Source organism: Cetorhinus maximus, chromosome 6 (genome assembly GCF_964194155.1).
Source record: "Cetorhinus maximus chromosome 6, sCetMax3.hap1.1, whole genome shotgun sequence".
Classification (NCBI taxonomy): domain Eukaryota; kingdom Metazoa; phylum Chordata; class Chondrichthyes; order Lamniformes; family Cetorhinidae; genus Cetorhinus; species Cetorhinus maximus.
This window is the reverse complement of record NC_135884.1, coordinates 126,990,836-127,008,754: the sequence shown is the minus strand read 5'-3', so window position 1 is coordinate 127,008,754 and position 17,919 is coordinate 126,990,836. Positions and strand designations below refer to the sequence as shown.

The 17,919-nt window shown below is 39.7% G+C and overlaps 1 protein-coding gene across 1 annotated transcript; it reads right to left on the bottom strand.

The window, feature by feature from the left end:
• Positions 1-8,322: 8,322 nt before the first annotated feature.
• mc1r (melanocortin 1 receptor) lies at positions 8,323-10,040 on the bottom strand. The gene has a single exon (XM_078542981.1). It carries the CDS (start codon positions 10,007-10,009, stop codon positions 9,053-9,055), a length of 957 nt encoding a protein of 318 aa, XP_078399107.1. The 5' UTR covers positions 10,010-10,040; the 3' UTR covers positions 8,323-9,052.
• Between the last annotated feature and the right edge of the window lie 7,879 nt (positions 10,041-17,919).

The window sequence follows — 17,919 nt, the reverse complement described above, 5'->3', positions numbered from 1 at the left end:
TGAAGGGGTTACACCTATCCTTATACTTTAAGCCCTGATATAATGATATAATTTTGTTAAACCTGCATTGCAGCCATTTCAATGGCTATCTATCCTCCCTGAAATGTGGTTTCCAGAACAGAATTCAGCACTCCAGCTGGGATCTGACCACGGCTGAGTACAACTGAGGCAAAATTTCTTCCCCAGCTTGAAGTTACCCCCAACATTCCATTAGCCTTTTTGAACTCTTTTTATACCGGTGCAGATTTTAGTGATTTGAGTTTGCGAACATTCACATCCCTTTTGTTCCTGTATTGTTTCCAGCCTCTAGTTGCCTCACATCCTTTAAAAAGTACCTGGATGAGCACTTGGCACGTCATAACATTCAAGGCTATGGGCCATGTGCTGGTAAATGGGATTAGGTAGGTAGGTCAGGTGTTTCTCACGTGTCAGTGCAGACTCGATGGGTCAAAGGGCCTCTTCTGCAATCTGATTCTGTGATTAAGAAAACATTCGGATTTGCCTTCATCGGATCCAAAGTAGGATATCTCGCACTTGCCCACATGGAAATCCATCTGCTACTGTTTTTTTCCCACTTACTAATTCTTGGGCAGGCCGATTCCCTCACATCGTCATGGTAAGTGGAATCAAGCAGCTGATAATGGTACCTAAAGTGAAATACCTGTGATTGTCTGGCAAAAAATCTGTGCAGGATTCTGTCCCACCCATGAACCGCCACTGACACTTGACATGAACGTTGCGGCGGGTCATTCACAGCGGCTGCGGAAGGGGCCGGGAAATTCCGGCCGATTGGGTAGAATATTCAGAGATCCAATTCTCCACAGGGAACTCGTTTTGATCTGTCAAAAAACTATAATGCTCCTTTTACCACTTTTTAGGTTTATTTTAATTGCGATAATTAAGATGATCACCACTTCAGTCTCACTCTAAGTCCGTCCAATTAGATTTTATTAGCTTTATCGACAGGAATCTGCTCAGTCAAGGCATACCTATAATTATTATCACTCTCGTAACTAGTTCCTTAACTTAATTGCCAAGGATATTAGTCCAGACCTGGAGCGTGGAAACTTGAGGAAATTAAACCGAAAGCTGAATTTGTGAAGGCTGATTAATTGACAGTTATTTTCTGATCCAGATTTCCATGTTTCAGAACAACCTTTGAGGTGACAAAATTGAAAAGGAGAAAGTAAAACTCAATCTTAAAAATACAGCATTCCTGCCATGTAATTTATATTCAAAATCATATTTATATTGATTTCTTTGTTAGTTCCAGCCTTGCTTTTCTTTATGTTTCAGTGATCATGTATACAGGTAGGCTATTTATAACTGGTTGCAGGTCGTGCATCAATTGCCTTAGTTTGCAGATCTCTCCCACCAACACTAGCCCTGATCAATTTTGGCTCCCAGCAACTGGGTTCATTTTAGTAGGGAACATCTCAAAGGAGGACAGTCTGAGGATAGTAAGGTCAGGATATTCATTGGGATGGTCCAGCGAAGAACCCCAGTCCCTCCTGTACTCATTAAGGAAAGATTCCAACCTACTTTGGTGCCACTTCATCTTCTTGACAGCTGCTGTTCTATCTTCACCTGATAGGAAAGTTACAGCTAAGACTGCACAGATCGGAGTTAAAATTCACCTGGCGTCCCACTGAAATTATGTAAGCCTGATCAGCATTAGTTTATGAGGCTTCCATCTGCTTCCAGGAAGTTCCTGCAGATGTCTCAGTCTCACCTCACCCACAATGGACAGTTAAAATGGCAGCCAATTGAATTGTAATGGTTACTCAGCAGAATGGCGCAGTAAAGCAGAATACTGTATTTCCAAAGCCTCAGCCCACAATTTCTCTGTTTGTGCCAGGCAGAATGGATTAGAATTCCCCCATGCTACCCCCCCACCCCTCCTCACTCCACCACTGAACCAGTCAATGTAATAATATAAGGGAAATCCATATCGAAAAGATACTCCATCAAATAATTTAGCTGCTCTACTTAATTCTAGATCAAGAGTTAAACTGGATCCTAGCCGGTTGGTTTAATTTCTCTCTGAAATTGGCAGTGGCAATGAATATTTCTTTGGAAGCTCATTAGCCAAACCTTAACAAACTATAGATTTTCCAAAGAAAGGTGCATTGCCACTTTCATTTCACTTTCTGGAGGATGAAAAACAATGAGTAGGACAGAAAGAGCATCTTAAAAGAGTTGATATTTTCAGTCCATCTCCTGGCTTTCAACCAGTGTTAATGTTGGTTGTTGATGGAGTCAGGTTTTTTAAAAAATCATTTTCTACTTCTCGTTCAAGGTTCTCCTGATTAAAAACTGCTGTACAATTATTATTAATGTGGATGAGCTCTTACTGTACATATGGTGAACAATATCCTTCAATTTATAGAGGAGGAGACATTACAATCTTTGAAGTGGCACACAGCAATGCAACAGAACAAAGGTCTATTGAATGAAAAAGAATTAACTAGTAAACATCCCTGGGTTTGGAATTTGAGTTTTTATTTTAAAATAGTACATGTAAATAAGTATAGAGGCATAAAATTAACATCACATGAAAAACAAAGTCACACTTGCATAAAGACTGTTCATGCATGATTAGGGTGAACATTGGTTGGGAAATATAAAATTCATCATCCAGCGAGAAGCACAACATCTTATGCAATACATATAATCAGATAATTGCTCTGTCACAGTTGCAAAACATACCAACTACCAATATACTAAAAACTAAGTGAAAAAAATACGTAATTGCAAAAGTTAGGCAGATTGTTTATGTAATGATCAGATGCATTGAATTTTCCATAACTGCAAAATTAAATTTTTGGAAAAACATTTGAGTATAAATTAATTTTGCTCAGTAGCACAGAATGGACAATCGTGAATTGGCAGCCTATCAACATCAATGGAAGAAAATCGACCAAAGTCTAAAATGGGCAGCTAATTTGTTATCACTTGTTTTACATTACTGCCCAAACTGAATTTATACTCTATTATATTTATTTAAACTACCTCCTAAAATTTATGAAGATCTCGAATTTCTCAAAAACATTCAGGCAATAATTAAGACAAAATCTCCTTTCACTGTAATCACTCTGATTGTTCCAAGGCACAGTATAATATTTAGATTGGTTTTTACAACTACAAGGTATATCAGTAGATATTCCTAAATGTTGCATTACAGCACTCAATCTGTGTGCTGTGCAAAAAAAACTGGTCAGCTAATTGGCTGCACATCTGAAGTATTTATGTAAATTAATCCAGGTGTTTCTGTATTTAAAATTAAAGCAGAATGTTCTCCATTCCCAGATTAAAATGTTTAAATGTGAACTTTTGCAATCATAGTGATTAATTTAAGTGGGTACAGGATTAAAGCACGGCCTGTACAATTATGAAAAGTACATCAATTTAACAAGAAAATTACAATTCCATGACATAATGGGCCAGATCTAGTTGGAAAAATAACAGCGCACGAACAACATATGCTGTTATTAATATGAAAATTGGCCAGCAAATCCAGGGTTTATGAAATATGCCTCGAGTTGTGATTGTCCAGAAATGGTTGGTAGATTTATGCTGCTCCAGTGTTTGATTCATAAAAATGGAATCTCACCCTTGGCATCCCCATTATATTAAGAACTTGCTAGATTTGCACATTAATTGCCCTTTAACCTCAGCACAGAAAGTTAAGTCTTGTAATTAACAGCATAAGTACCTTTTAAGCAATTTGATCATTGTTAATGTAATGCCAATCAACCTCTCTCATCCAGAAATTGAACAATTTAAACTGTGGTTTTTTTTATTCCTTCAGATGGTAAATTGCTCTTGGAGATCTTTACAAAGTTAAATGTTAAATTTTAAAGCTTTCTGTTTCTTTTTCGTTCTTTCTCTCTTAATTCTATCCTCCTTTCCCTGATTTGATCTAATTCATTCTCCTTCTCAGTTGTTCCTGTTTCTTTCTCAATCCTTAAATCTCACTGGTTACATAGATACTCTGCCTTTCACTGAGGTTGCAGATGCCACATTTCCCTTGCTATTACCCATGCTGCACCATCAAGTCAAAATACAAAAACGTTTGCAGCTGAAGGAAGCAGAAAAAAGTCTAAGAGAGCACAAAGAAGCCCCATTCCAGCAAGATCCAGCCCAATATCTACTATTAAAGATGCATAACAAATCTTACACAAATTTAGTAAATATACCAAATACAAATGAAACTCAAAACACTGTTTACCATAATTTAAAGCTTTACAATGAAAGAAACATTAGCAGTTTTGGTTGCCATTATTCCTTTTAATAATGTTCTTCACAGAACTTCCTATGTCTTCCCGTTCACTCATTTGTCTATGTAACAATTCATATTTCATTTTTATTTCCTATGACCTCTTTTATAACCAAATACATAAACTTTATGTTATCTGGCACTCTACCAAACATAATTCCCTACTAACCAGAATCTTTGATGTTCCCCTGACACAAATTCCCCTGTCACTTTACCAACCAGAAGCAATTATGACGTTCTCCAGAACCTGTACCTATATACTGTGTTATTTTATACTTTAATTCATGTTTTAAAGCACTGTTGAAGATTAGAAGTAAAAAAGAATACTGGTCTTTACTTTCTGAGTATCATTTCATGCATCAAGTGTTGCGCTGATAACTTTGGTAAATGGAACTCTCTGTTAACTGGCATTTTTGATTAACCGGCACCATTTCCCGTGCATGACGGGTAATAAAGATTTTACTGTATGTTTATATTCAACACTTTTGTGCCAGTTTGAGAAAATATTTTGCTACATTTAGCTCTCCTTAAACAAAAATCACATATGAAGTTAAAGCCAATGTGGAAAACTTTTCAAATAATCCTCCATATATGCTGAATAGAAAAATAGAATATCTTAAACTTAAGGCAAGAGAATAGCACTACTCATCAGCAGTCCTGCTGATTATAATAGTAATCCTTTGTCTTAACTCTATGCAATTAAAAAGGAAGAACTGATCACTTTTAGTAGCAACTTTAATCCAATATAAAATTAGTTTAATAAAAACACGATTTGAGCCTAAGAGCATAAATTGTGACTTTAAAACTGACCTCTGTAAGTAAAAGAGTTTATGCCATTTTATGCTGTCTAATGCAACCTTTATTATTTCCCAGGTTTGTTAATCTATTTACCTTTCTGGGCAGGCTGACGGTGTAGTACAATGCATCAGCAAAACAAGATAGAATGGGATGGCAGAAGTAGGGTTCATGCCAATGGTTCTCCATATTGTGATTCCTCAGTGATGACTGCAGCACAGCAGCCAAATGTTTTCCAACAGGAGAGGAAGGAAAACAGAAGAAGTGGTTAACCGGCTGCTCTCATACATTTTGCAGCAGCTATAGAGGAACATTGACAGACACTTCAGGACAGCTTTCCAGCCTTTCTTGATGGCAGAAAAGTGAGGTGTGCAGAAAGCATTAAGAAATGGAAATAAAATTATTTATTATAATAAGTTCCAAATATATATAATTGCCTGAAGTTGGTCAGTTTTAAAGAATCACATATGCACAACAATGTCTAATAAATTCAAATACGCAACACACAGTGAAAAAAGGAAAATGTCTGATGAAATTTTAGGTTTATGTAATAATTAATAAATTGTAACCAATCAAAATAGGTAACTTTATTAAACATAATTTTTAAGTGAATTTGTGCCACAATAGACAAACGGTGCAATAGCACATTTTTCCACTTAGTACACATTTACAGATATTTGAAAAAGTAATATCAGGCTTACATCATATTTTCAACATTATCTTTAAATCATAACTTAGCTGGAAGAATCATAAAACTATTGTAAGTAAATATATGATGGTTCAAAATATCAAATTGTGATTATTTATATTGAGAGTGCCACTAAAATGCACTTGTTATTTTGCACAGATTTTGGTTTGATATTAAACCATTCCCATTCAATGAGCTTTTTGGTTCATCACTAAAGATAAGCACATCATCCAACTTTGTTATTTGTGACAGCAACAGACTGAACTGAATCACAATAAAGTGCCGTAAGTTCATATTTTGCAATCTTGCTAGTAAGTATTATCTGGTATCTGTGTTGAAATCATATTAATTGATGAATTGAGTTGAAAACGTTCATGCAATTTGTCGGTCTGTTCACAAATGAATTACATATTTTTTCTGATCTTTGTAATGAGTTTGTGATGATGGTGTAATAAAGGCTCCTTGTTTGGCATAATCACATTTCTAAAATAATTTTCTTTATTTTAAAAATGCAGCACTAAAAGAATTATTTTTCTTAATTGTATTTTAAAGTGATTTTCCAAATGTTGGAAAATTTAAAATACTAAAGCAAGTTTCATGGTACAGGAGATTAACACATTGCTTTTTCACTTCAGGATCTTCAATTTGAATCATGTTGGCTGCACTGAAAATGTTTTCTTACTTGGCTGTGAGGATTCTAATAACAATGAAATTAAGCAATTTTAACTCAGCTTTTACTGGGCATTTGTCCACAACACACCCAAGACTGAGCAAACTCCATGATTAGCACTCATGCGACTAGACTCATTAACCACCTCGTTCACACTGCAGTATGTACTAACTAGAGGATGCACTACAGTGATTCACCAATATTACTTTAAAAACACTTCCTAGTCCCACAACCTCTATCACTTAGAATAGCAACATCATATCCAACTTCCTCACCGAGTTACACATTATCCTGCTTCTGTTGCTGCTCCTACATTGTTACTGGGTCAAATTCTGGAATTCCCTAAATAATACTGAGAACTATATTGATTCAAAGAGCAACCTCACCACCACTCTCTGAAACCAACTACAGATGTGTAATAAATGTATTCCAAGAACAATTAAAAAAAAATTCTAGACCATTTAATGTGATTGGTTCGGCCTCCTAACTGAAAAGGGATCGATTCTATCTCCTAATATCTGCTATTCATAGCCAAAATATACCTTAGGTTGTCTTCAGTTGGATTGCATTACATAGCTGATCACTATAGAAAATAGAAAATTAAGTCTGGCTCATCTTTAACTTGCATTTGAAGCATGCTTTTCACAAACTCGAGAAGCCCTGAAGCACTTCATAGCTAATGAAGTATTTTTGAAATGAAGTTGTTGTGAAGAGAAATAACTTGTGCATGGCTGTAGAGTAGACTGGCTGAGAATACAAGGCAGAAATCCTTTCTAAAGCATTGAATTCAATTTATGTCATTATATCATTGAGAGGATCTTCATGGACAATTGCACAATGTTCTGTATCATTCGTGATTCCTCATATACTGAAAGACTCCATGTCCACATGCAGCAATACCTGGGCAACATTCAGGTTTGAGCTGATAAGTGGCAAATAATATTCATGCCACATAATTGTCAGACAATTGCTGGGGATTTTGTTGCTCTGCCTGCCGAAGGGGTTTACTGGTGCCGCCGAAGTCAGTGGCTTTTTGGCTGGCCCGTTGTATCCCCCGCAGCGGGACTGGAGGATCCCAGTCAATGACTATCTCTAACAATCTAACCATCTCCCTTTGACATTCATTAACATTCCCATCGCTGAATTTCCCGTTGACTCCATCAATATCGTGGGCATTGCCATTGACCAAAAATATAACTAGACCAGTCATATAAATACTGTGACTGCAAGAGCAGGTGAGAGGCTGGGAATTATGTGGCAAGTAACTCACTTCCTGACTCCCCAAAGCCTGTCCACAAATTTCAAGGCACAAGTCAGGAGTATGATGGAATACTCTTCACTTGCATGGATGAGGGTGGTTCCAACAACACTCAAGAGGCTTTACACCATCCAGGACAAAGCACTTTTCTGGCACCCCCATCCACCACCTTAAACATTCACTCCGTCCACCACTGGCGCACAGCAGCAGCAGTGTATACCATCTACAAGATGCATTGCAACAACTCACTAAGTCTCCTTCGACAGCACCTTCCAACCCTGCAACCGCTACAATCTATAAGGACAAGGACGGCAGATACATAGGAACATCACCACCTGCAAGTTCGCCTCTCAGCCACACACTATTCTGACTTGGAAATAAAGTGTCGTTCCTTCACTGTCGCTGGGTCAAAAACCTGGAACTCCCTTCCTAATAGCTTTGTGCGTGTACCTGCACCACTAAGACTGCAGAAGGTCAAAAAGGCAGCTCACCACTACTTTCCCAAGGGTAATTGGGGAGGGGCAACAAATGTTAAAAGGGCTTAATCAGCAACATTCACATCCCATGAAAGATTTAAAAAATGTTGTTAGCCTGTGCTACTGTAACAAATACATGCATATATGCTGCTCTTCATTAAATACTTGGGAATATTTAAATGACTCTTCCAGCTTTTAAAATATGAGGATTTCTTTCCTATGTCATTTCAAAATATTTTCAAAATTTCTACTGATTAATGATATAACTAGTGGAATGCAAATAATCAAAGCAACTATTCTCAATTCATAGCCCTGCTCTTGAAATAAAATGCAGAACTTTAATTCCATTTCATTTTTCCTTGCTGCCTCTGTAGTTCTCAAAGACACTTCAAGCAGCTTATTAATTCTATAGGAAAAAATATTGCAAGCACAATTCCTACACTGGTGGCAATTGTTTCTTTGATAAATTGCCGGTGTGGTATTTCTTTAATATTTAATTCACAGTGAATAGGAGTTCTAATGATTGTCACCTGAACATGTGGTTCTTGTTATAGTTACCACACCCGAAAAAGTGGTGGGAAGGCAAGTGGCTGGATGGCTGGACACAGAAGTAATATCTCATTAATCTGACAAAAAAAAATTAAAATACCATTCCTTACCTACACCTGCACCAAAACATTTGGGGATTTTCTGATGTTGGGAGATATTCTTGAATTTGAGAATAAGGGAAGATAACACTTTGAATAAAACATGTAATCCTAGAAGAGACTTTAATATTAGAGATAGAGAATCAGGAGGAGAGAACTCAATTGCATGTAAGGCTGATATTACTTTCTTGAAATAAATCATTTTTTTTTCCAAAACTGCATCTGCAGACATGAGACAGCTACCAGGAGCAGGAAATGAGTTCCTTTAAGGTTTTGCGTAGCTCCTGGCTTCTGAAGGCATAGATAATGGGGTCAATGACTGAATTGCAAATGATGAGTATCAGGAACATGTTAAAATGAGAAGTGAAGCATAGACAATAGGGATTTTTAGGGCAGACAATAATGAGAAGAAGATGAAGAAAGAAAGGACTCCAGCAAATGAGGAAAAGTCCCAGCAGTATTGTCAGTGTAATGGCTCCTTTCATATTTGTGGCCTGATGAGTAGCTCGATTCTTGTTTTGGGACGTGATCTTCTTGGCATGGATTCGAGCGAGAGTAAACATATGGAGATACAAGGCACCCATGATAACCAGCATCACAAAGAAGAAGGAAATGAGGCAGATGATAACTGCACTATTGTCTGAGTAGACGATGAACAAGATGCTTGAGATACTGCTGATCACCCAGATTCCGGCAATGATGATCACAGCACGTTGAGTTGTCATAATGGTGTGATATCGTAAGGCATAAAATATAGTGATGTATCTGTCGGCAGCGATAGCACCCAGGAAGGACAGTGAGGATACCATTGAGCTACAGATCATCACATCTATTAAATTGTCTATTTGCTTAAGGATGTGGTTCTGTACCATCAAAACTTCTCTCTCCATTAGGATAAGAACAATTGTTTCTATCACATTACTCAAACTGACCAACATATCTGCCACAGCCAGACAACAAATGAAATAGTGCATTGGAGAATGCAAATTTCGGTTTCTGATAATTGCTACGATAACCAGATTATTTTCCACCAAACTGACAATCCCAAGTGTTAAGAAAATCTCTTCTGGAATACTGACTTGTTCACACTTTAAAGTGGACGCATTGTAAGAACTGTTGGAATCCTTCGGCAACCAGTGGGATGAAATGTCCTTTGGCAATGTTCCGAGAGGAGTTAAACTTGTGATGTTCATCATTCAATAAGGTTAAACAATAAAGATAATACGAAAATAAATGTGGGTAACATGAAAACAAGATTGTAAAGGAGTTTTCAGTAATCACTTTCCCACTGGAGATGAAGACCTCTGGAACTGGAAAGCCTTTGTACACGGAGCAGGCAAAGTTATTAAGTTCTCAGAGCTAAAATAATTATTGTACCTTAAATGAAATTAGATGTACCAAACATATCAAAGAAATTACCCGTGCTTGAAAACTGGGTGCCTCTTTGGTGTTCATCAGCTGTTTGTAGAAAGTGACCGTACTTTTTCTGGCATATCTAATACAAACTTCAGTCGCAGTGTTTCTTTCATTTGTATCTGCTTTTGTTTCTCTCTCCGTGGATAAATTTTAAAGAGCACCGAAGTAACACCTTGAAGTCCTCTTTACTTAAATTGCTTCAGATCTGTTGTCTTGTTCTTCTTTGGGAATAGCTTGAAAAGGCAGGCTGGTTAGTAAAACATAAACTGAATTGCTTGATGAGGAAACTCAATTTATTAAACTTTCTCCTAAAAGATCATGCATTCTCCAGATAGGTCTTCCCACTAAACATAAATGAAAATTGACCAATCAAATGCTGGACCTACAGCATGCTATTAATTGATTGACAGTCAAAGGACTGGATCAGAAGAAGAAACAATTAACAAAGATCATCTGTTTTCTTGATGTTTGTCTGACTGTGAATGTATGCATGTAATTCAGATTACATAATGACAGCAAACTGTTGTGTTTCAATCCGCAGGGACTTCCCTCAACAATATGGTTCCTTATAGTGGTCGGCATGCATATCAGTGTAGTAAGAGTGCTCTGGTGTTCTAATCCACTGTGTATGTTACAATCCACATGCAAGTGAGTCTGCTCAACATTCCTCCCTATGGATAGCTTCTTTCACTCTTAAGTTATCAGGAGAGTTATTTTTAATTCATAAAGTGGTTGATATGGGAAATAAAATCACATGCTGATCCATACTTTTAAGACAGAGCTTAATTTATCCGGGTGGTTACAAGGAGTTTGACTCTTCATCTTGCAATTGAGGATGTTGTTGTTAGCTCTTTTTTTTCTTAAATTATACAACACTTCATTAATTGGCAACCCTTGATACTGGTTGCAAAAATACTCCATTATTCCGAATATTCCATTACTTATATTCCATTACTTAGCATGTCTGTCCCTCATGTTGATTAGCAAAAGAGACAACATTGATTGGAAGCTCTTGCGGGATTTCAAAACGTGGACAACGGGTGAATGGACGTGGAATCATTGATAAAGGATAAAAGGACAGATACCAGCAGATTTCTTGTACATTAGTAAACCAAAATGGCTTTGGAAGTTGCTGAGACTTTGCTATGGATGGAAGGTTTAACCCTGATTAGTTTACATAAAGAAACCAAAACTAAGCTAACAGGGTTGGTGGATAAATTGAAATTAGAATTAACCACAAGGATGAGGAAAGCAGACGTACTTGAAGTAGTAGCGAGGAATTTGAAATTGGAAGGGACACAAGAGAGACCATGTTCTCCATGGGGTGAGTCAATTGAGTTAGCTAGTATCCAGTTGCAAATTAAGCAGCTTGAACACAAAAAAGAAATGGAGGAACTTAAATTTGAAAAATGAAACGAACTGAGAAAACTTGAACAGGAGAAATGGAAATGTGAAAACTTGACCTCCAGAGAAAGAAGTTTGTAAGGGAAGAAAGAGAGAAGGAACGAGAAAGGGAATATCAACTTAAAAGTCTGGAATTTAAAAAAAGAGGCCTCAGATGTGGAGGAAAATTCTGATGATGATAAAACCACCCCATCCCAGAGCCCAGTGGGGAGAAGTTTAAATTTGTACAAGCCCTCCCAAATTTTGAAGGAAGAGATGTAGAAGCATTCATTATTTTGTTTGAGAAAGTAGCTATCATGAAGTGGCCAAAAGAAATCTGGACATTGCTCCTACAGAGTAGGTTGGTGGGTAGAGCTCATGAGGTTTATGCATCACTTTCAGAAGAGGTTTCTGAGGAATATGATGCAGGAAAAAAGGCTACTCTTTTTGTGTCCCTGAGGCATACAGGCAGAAATTTCGAAACATAATGAAGCAGCTGGGGCAAACCTATATTGAATTTGAGAGGATAAAGCAAAATAATTTTGGCCGTTGGATATGGGCATTAAAGGCAAATGTTACTTATGAAGCTCTTAGGCAAATAATTCCCCTGGAAGAATTTAAAAATTCATTTTCTCCAGTAGTTAGAACCCATGTTGAAGACCAAAGGGTTGAAACAGCTAGTCTGGCAGCAGAGGTGGCTGATGATTATGAGCTGGACCATAAATCCAAACCCTATTTCAGAACCCACACAAACACGCAAAGGATAGAAGGTTGGAAGGTAAAAGAAGGCAAGTAGCCAGGGAAGAGAGGGGACAGCTGGGAATGCCCCATAAATGCCTCCTCAGACTAGAAAGGAAGGTGCTGAGGGTGGAAATGACATTCGAAGCCTAAGTGTTTCCATTGTAATAACATGGCACACATTCGTGCAGACTGCTGGAAGTTGCGCGGGAAATTGATGAGACTTATGGGGAGGTGGTAGTTTAGTGGTATTGTCACTGGACTAATAACCCAGAGACCCAGGATAATGCCCTGGGGACCAGGTTCAAATCCCACCATGGCAGTTGGTGAAATTTGAAGTCAATGATGACCATGAAACCATTGTCGATTCCTTTCCTTTCCTTTAGGGAAAAAAATCTGGCATCCTGGTCTGGCCTACATGTGACTTCAGATCCACAGCAATGTGGTTGACTCTTAAATGTCCTCTGAAATGGCCTAGCAAACTACTAAGTTGTTTCAAACTGTTACCAAAGTCTGAAAGGAATGAAACCGGACAGACCAACTGGCATCGACCTAGGCACCAGGAACGACAATGGCAAACTCAGCCCAGCTGACCCTACAAAATCCTCCTTACTGGGCAAAAATTGGGAGAGCTGTCTCACAGACTAGTCAACCAACAGCCTGACATAGTCATACTCAGGGAATCATACCTTACAGACAATGTCCCAGATACCACCATCACCATCCCTGTCAGTGGGACAGGACAGACCCAGCAGAGGTGGTGGTATAGAGGTATACAATCAGGAGGAAGTTGCTCTGGGAGTCCACAATACCGACTTCGGACCCCATGAAGTCTCGTCATCAGGTCAAACATGGACAAGGAAGCCTCCTGCTGATTACCACATACCTCCTCCCCCTCAGCTGATGAATCAGTGCTCTTCCATGTTGAACACCATTTGGAGGTTGCACTGAGGGTGGCAAGGATGCAGAATTTACTCTGGGTGGTGGACTTCAATGTCCATCACCAAGAATGGCTCAGTAGCACGAATGCAGATCGAGCTGCCCGAGTCCTAAATGACATAGCTGCTAGACTGGGTCTGCAGCAGGTGGTGAGGGAACCAACAAGAGGGAAAAACATATTTGAATTATCCTCACCAACCTGCCTGCCACAGATGCATCTGTCTATGACAGTGTCGGTGGTAGTGACCACCACAAAGTCCTTGTGGAGACAAAGTCCCGCCTTCACATTGAGGATACCCTCCATCGTGTTGTGTGGCATTATCACTGAGCTAAATGGGATAGATTTTGAACAGATCTAGCAGCTCAAGACCAGGCATCCATGAGGTGCTGTGGGCCATCAGCACCAGCAGAATTGTACTCGAACACAATCTGTAACCTCATGGCCCAGCATATCCCCCACTCTACCATTACCATCAAGCCAGGGGATCAGCCTTGGTTCAATGAAGAGTGCGGAGGGCATGCCAGGAGCAACACCAAGCATACATAAAAATGAGGTGTCAACCTGGTGAAGCTACAACACAGGACTACTAGCATGCCAAACAGCATAAGGAGCAAGTGATAGACAGAGCTAAACAATCCCACAACCAACGGGTCAGATGTAAGCTCTGCAGTTCTGCCACATCCAGTTGTGAATGGTGGTGGACAATTAAACAATTCACTGGAGGAGGAGGGTCTACAAATATCCCCACCCTCAATGATGGGGTAGCCCAGCACATCAGTGCAAAAGATAAGGCTGAAGGACTTGCAACAACCTTCAGCCAAAAGTGGTGAGTAGATGATCCATCTTGGCCTCCTCTGGAGATCCCCAGCATCACAGATGCCAGTCTTCAGCCAATTTGTTTCACTCCACATGACATCAAGAAACGGCTAAAGGCACTGGATGATGCAAAGGCTATGGGCCCTGACATTATTCTCGCAATAGAACTGAAGACTTGTGCTCCAGAACTTGCTGTGCCCCTAGCCAAGCTGTTCCAGTACAGCTGCAACACTGGCACCTACCCGACTATGTGGAAAATTGCCCAGGTATATCCTGTACAGAAAAAGCAGCACAAATCCAACCCAGCCAATTACTGCCCCATCATTCAACTCTCAATCATCAGTAAAGTAGTGAAAGGGGTCATCAACAGTGCTATCAAGTGGCACTTGCTTTGTAATAACCTGCTCACTGACACTCAGTTTGGGTTCTGCCAGTCACTTAGCTCCTGACCTCATTACAGCCTTGGCTCAAGCATGTTCAAAAGAGCTGAACTCCAGAGGCGAGATGAGACTGCTCTTGATATCAAGGCAGCATTTGACCGAGTGTGGTATCAAGAAGCCCTAGTAAAACTGGAGTCAATGGGAATCAGGGGGAAAACTCTCTGCTGGTTGGAGTCATGCCTAGCACAAAGAAAGATGGCTGTGGTTGTTGCAGGTCAATCATCTCAGCTCCAGGACATCAATGCATGAGTTTCTCAGGGTAATGTCCTAGGACCAATCATCTTCAGCTACTTCATCAATGACCTTCCTTCCATCATAAGGTCAGAAGTAGGGATGTTTGTTGATGATTGCACAATGTTAAACACCATTTCTGACTCCTCAGATACTGGAACAGTCCATGTCCAAATGCAGCAAGACCTGGACAATTCTCAGGCTTGGGCTGACAAGTGGAAAGCAACATTTGTGTCAAACAAGTGCCAGGTAACAACCATCTCCAACAAGAAAGAATTTAACCATGACATTCAATGGCATTACCATTAATGAATCTCCCACTATCAATATCCTGGGGGTTACCATTGATCAGAAACTGATACTGTGGCTGCAAGAGCAGGTCAGAGGCTAGGAATCCTGTGGTGAGTGAATCACCTCCTGACTCTCCTAAGCCTTTTCACCATCTATAAGGCACAAGTCAGGGGTGTGATGGAATACTCTCCACTTGTCTGGATGTGTGCAGCTCCAACAATACTCAAGAAGCTTGACGCCATCCAGGATAAAGTATCCTGCTTGATTAGCATAATAATAAAAGTGAAACACTTTGGATGCTGGAAACCTGAAACAAAAACAGAAAATGTTGGAAAAACTCAGCATGTCTGGTAGCATCTGTGGAGAGAGAAACAGAGTTGATGTTCTGAGATCGTATGACTCTTCAGAACTGATTGGCACCCCATCCACAAATATTCACTCCCTCCACCACCGACGCACAGTAGCAGCAGTGTGTACCATCTACAAGAAGCACTGCAGGAACTCACCAAGGCTCCTTAGACAGCACCTGCGAAACTCATGACCACTACCATCTAGAAGGACAAGGGCAGCAGATAGCTGGGAACACCACCTCCTGGAAGTTCCCCTCCAAGTCATTCACCATCCTGACTTAGAAATATATTGCTGTTCCTTCACTGTCACTGGGTCAAAATCCTGGAACTCCCTCCCTAAAAGCACTGTGGGTGAACCTAGACCACATGGACTGCAGGGGTTCAAGAAGGCAGCTCACCACCACCTTCTCAAGGGCAATTAGGGATGGGCAATAAATGCTGGCTTAAACAGTGACGCTCACATCCCATGAATGAATATTAAAAAAATGTGTTGCCAATCTGTGGTAAAACTGTTGCAATTTCAAATTCCCTCAAATCTGTTTTATAATTTAAGTATTGTACAGCTAAACAGCAATGTGATATTAAAATCAGTACAATTATGTAACTGATCTTTTGAAGTAATAGACAAAAAATGTCAAAATCTGTGAAGGATTTATTCATGTGGTGCCAAATTCTTTCAGTAACTTTGTTAAAATAACCCTTTCAAAATATATAAACACATTTCATATACCAGTCTAAAATATAAATTTATGTCACTGAACATGTGGCAAATCATTGGGTAGATTCAAGACAGGAGACCATATCAGTAATATGGGAAATGAGGGTCATAGAATAGCAGGAAGGGACACAGAGATAAAACCTAAGACTACACCAATAGTCGAAACTATTGTCCTGATGTTGCAAAGACAACGGGCAGAATTTTGCCCTCGGTTGGCGGGCGGGGCCCACCAGCTCAGTGGCGGACGGGCAGCTGAAGTCCACCGCCGAAACGCGGCCCGCCGCCATTTTGAGTGGGCGGGCCAATTAAGGCCTGCCCAGTGGCCTGCCTGACAGGAAGCACAATGCGCTTCAGGTGCGGGGGGGTGGAGGGATTCCCCATCTGTCAAAGTGCTGAGATTCCCCATCTGCTCCCTGAGACTAAGTGCTCAGGAAGATTAGTGACAGTCTAAAAAACTTTAAAAATAGAAAAATTTAAAAATTATTAACATGTCCCCCTCATGTGACAATGTCACATGAGATGAGACATGTTAATAAATATCACAAATTTATTAAAGTTTTTAAAAATGGACATGAAACCTCATCCCACTAGCGGATGAGGTTTCATGTATTATCAGAAGCCCACTGGGGCTCCTGGCCAGCCTTAAGGTTGGACGGGCAGGGTCTTTAATTATCTTAATTACTCTGTCAATGGCCTCAATTGGTCATTGACAGGTCAGCGGGTGAACAGCTGATTTCGCTGTCCGCTCACCTTCCTAAAAATTTAAATGGATCGGGATGACGTCGGGGGTTCCTCCTGACGTCATCCCGCGTCATTTTCCTGTCGGCGAGCAGGCCCCGCCCCCAAATCGCCAATGGGAAAATTCTGGCCAACAAGAAGACAAAACTAAAGGCTCTGCATTTGAATTGATAGTGCACATTGAAGTAAATAAATATGATCTGGTAGCCAATACGGAGACGTGGCTGCAGGGTGACAAGGATTGGGTCCTGAATATTGAGTGGTATATGATATTCAAGAAGAATAGGAAGCTAGTAAAGGTGGAGGGGTAGCACTGGTGCGGGAGATCAGGATGTCGAATCGGTTTGGGTGGAGATGAGGAACAGTAGGGGAAAGAAGTCACTAGTGGGAGTGGTCTACAGGCCCCCTAACAGTAACCACACTCTAGGATAAAGTATACAAGAAGAAATATTGGGTGCTTGTGATAAAGGGTAAGCAATAATCATGGGTTAGAAATATCAAAGTTAATTAATTTAGGTAATTAGCATATTGTTACAAGATGCCATCCTCATTAGAACATGGAAATTGTCTTTGGGAATAGGTTATAAACACTGTAGATTTCAGATAATCTACATATAAACTGGAAAAATCAGATTGGCAGTAATAGCCTGGATGGGGAGTTCATAGAATGCCTTCGAGATAGTTTCTTAGAGCAGCATGTTCTGGAACCAATCAGAGAGCAGGTTATATTAGACTTGATATTGTGCAATGTGATAGGATTAATTAATGGCCTCAGATTGAAGGCACCCCTAGGTAAAAGCTACCACATCATGATTGAATTTTACATCCAGTTTGAAAGGGAGAAGGGTGGGTCTAAGACTAGTGTTTTAAACTTAACTATGAGGGCATGAAAGCTGAGCTAGCTGAAGTGAACTGGGATACTAGATTAGAGAATAGATCAATAGAGAAACAGTGGCAGATATTTAAGGGGATATTCAGAATACTCAGAATAAGTATATTCCTACTGTAAACAAAAATTCTAAGGGGAGGACCCACCATTGGTGGT

What these genes read in the sequence shown, in the direction of transcription:
- mc1r (XM_078542981.1), bottom strand. Translation starts at nt 10,009, where the DNA reads ATGATGAACATCACAAGTTTAACTCCTCTCGGAACATTGCCAAAGGAC.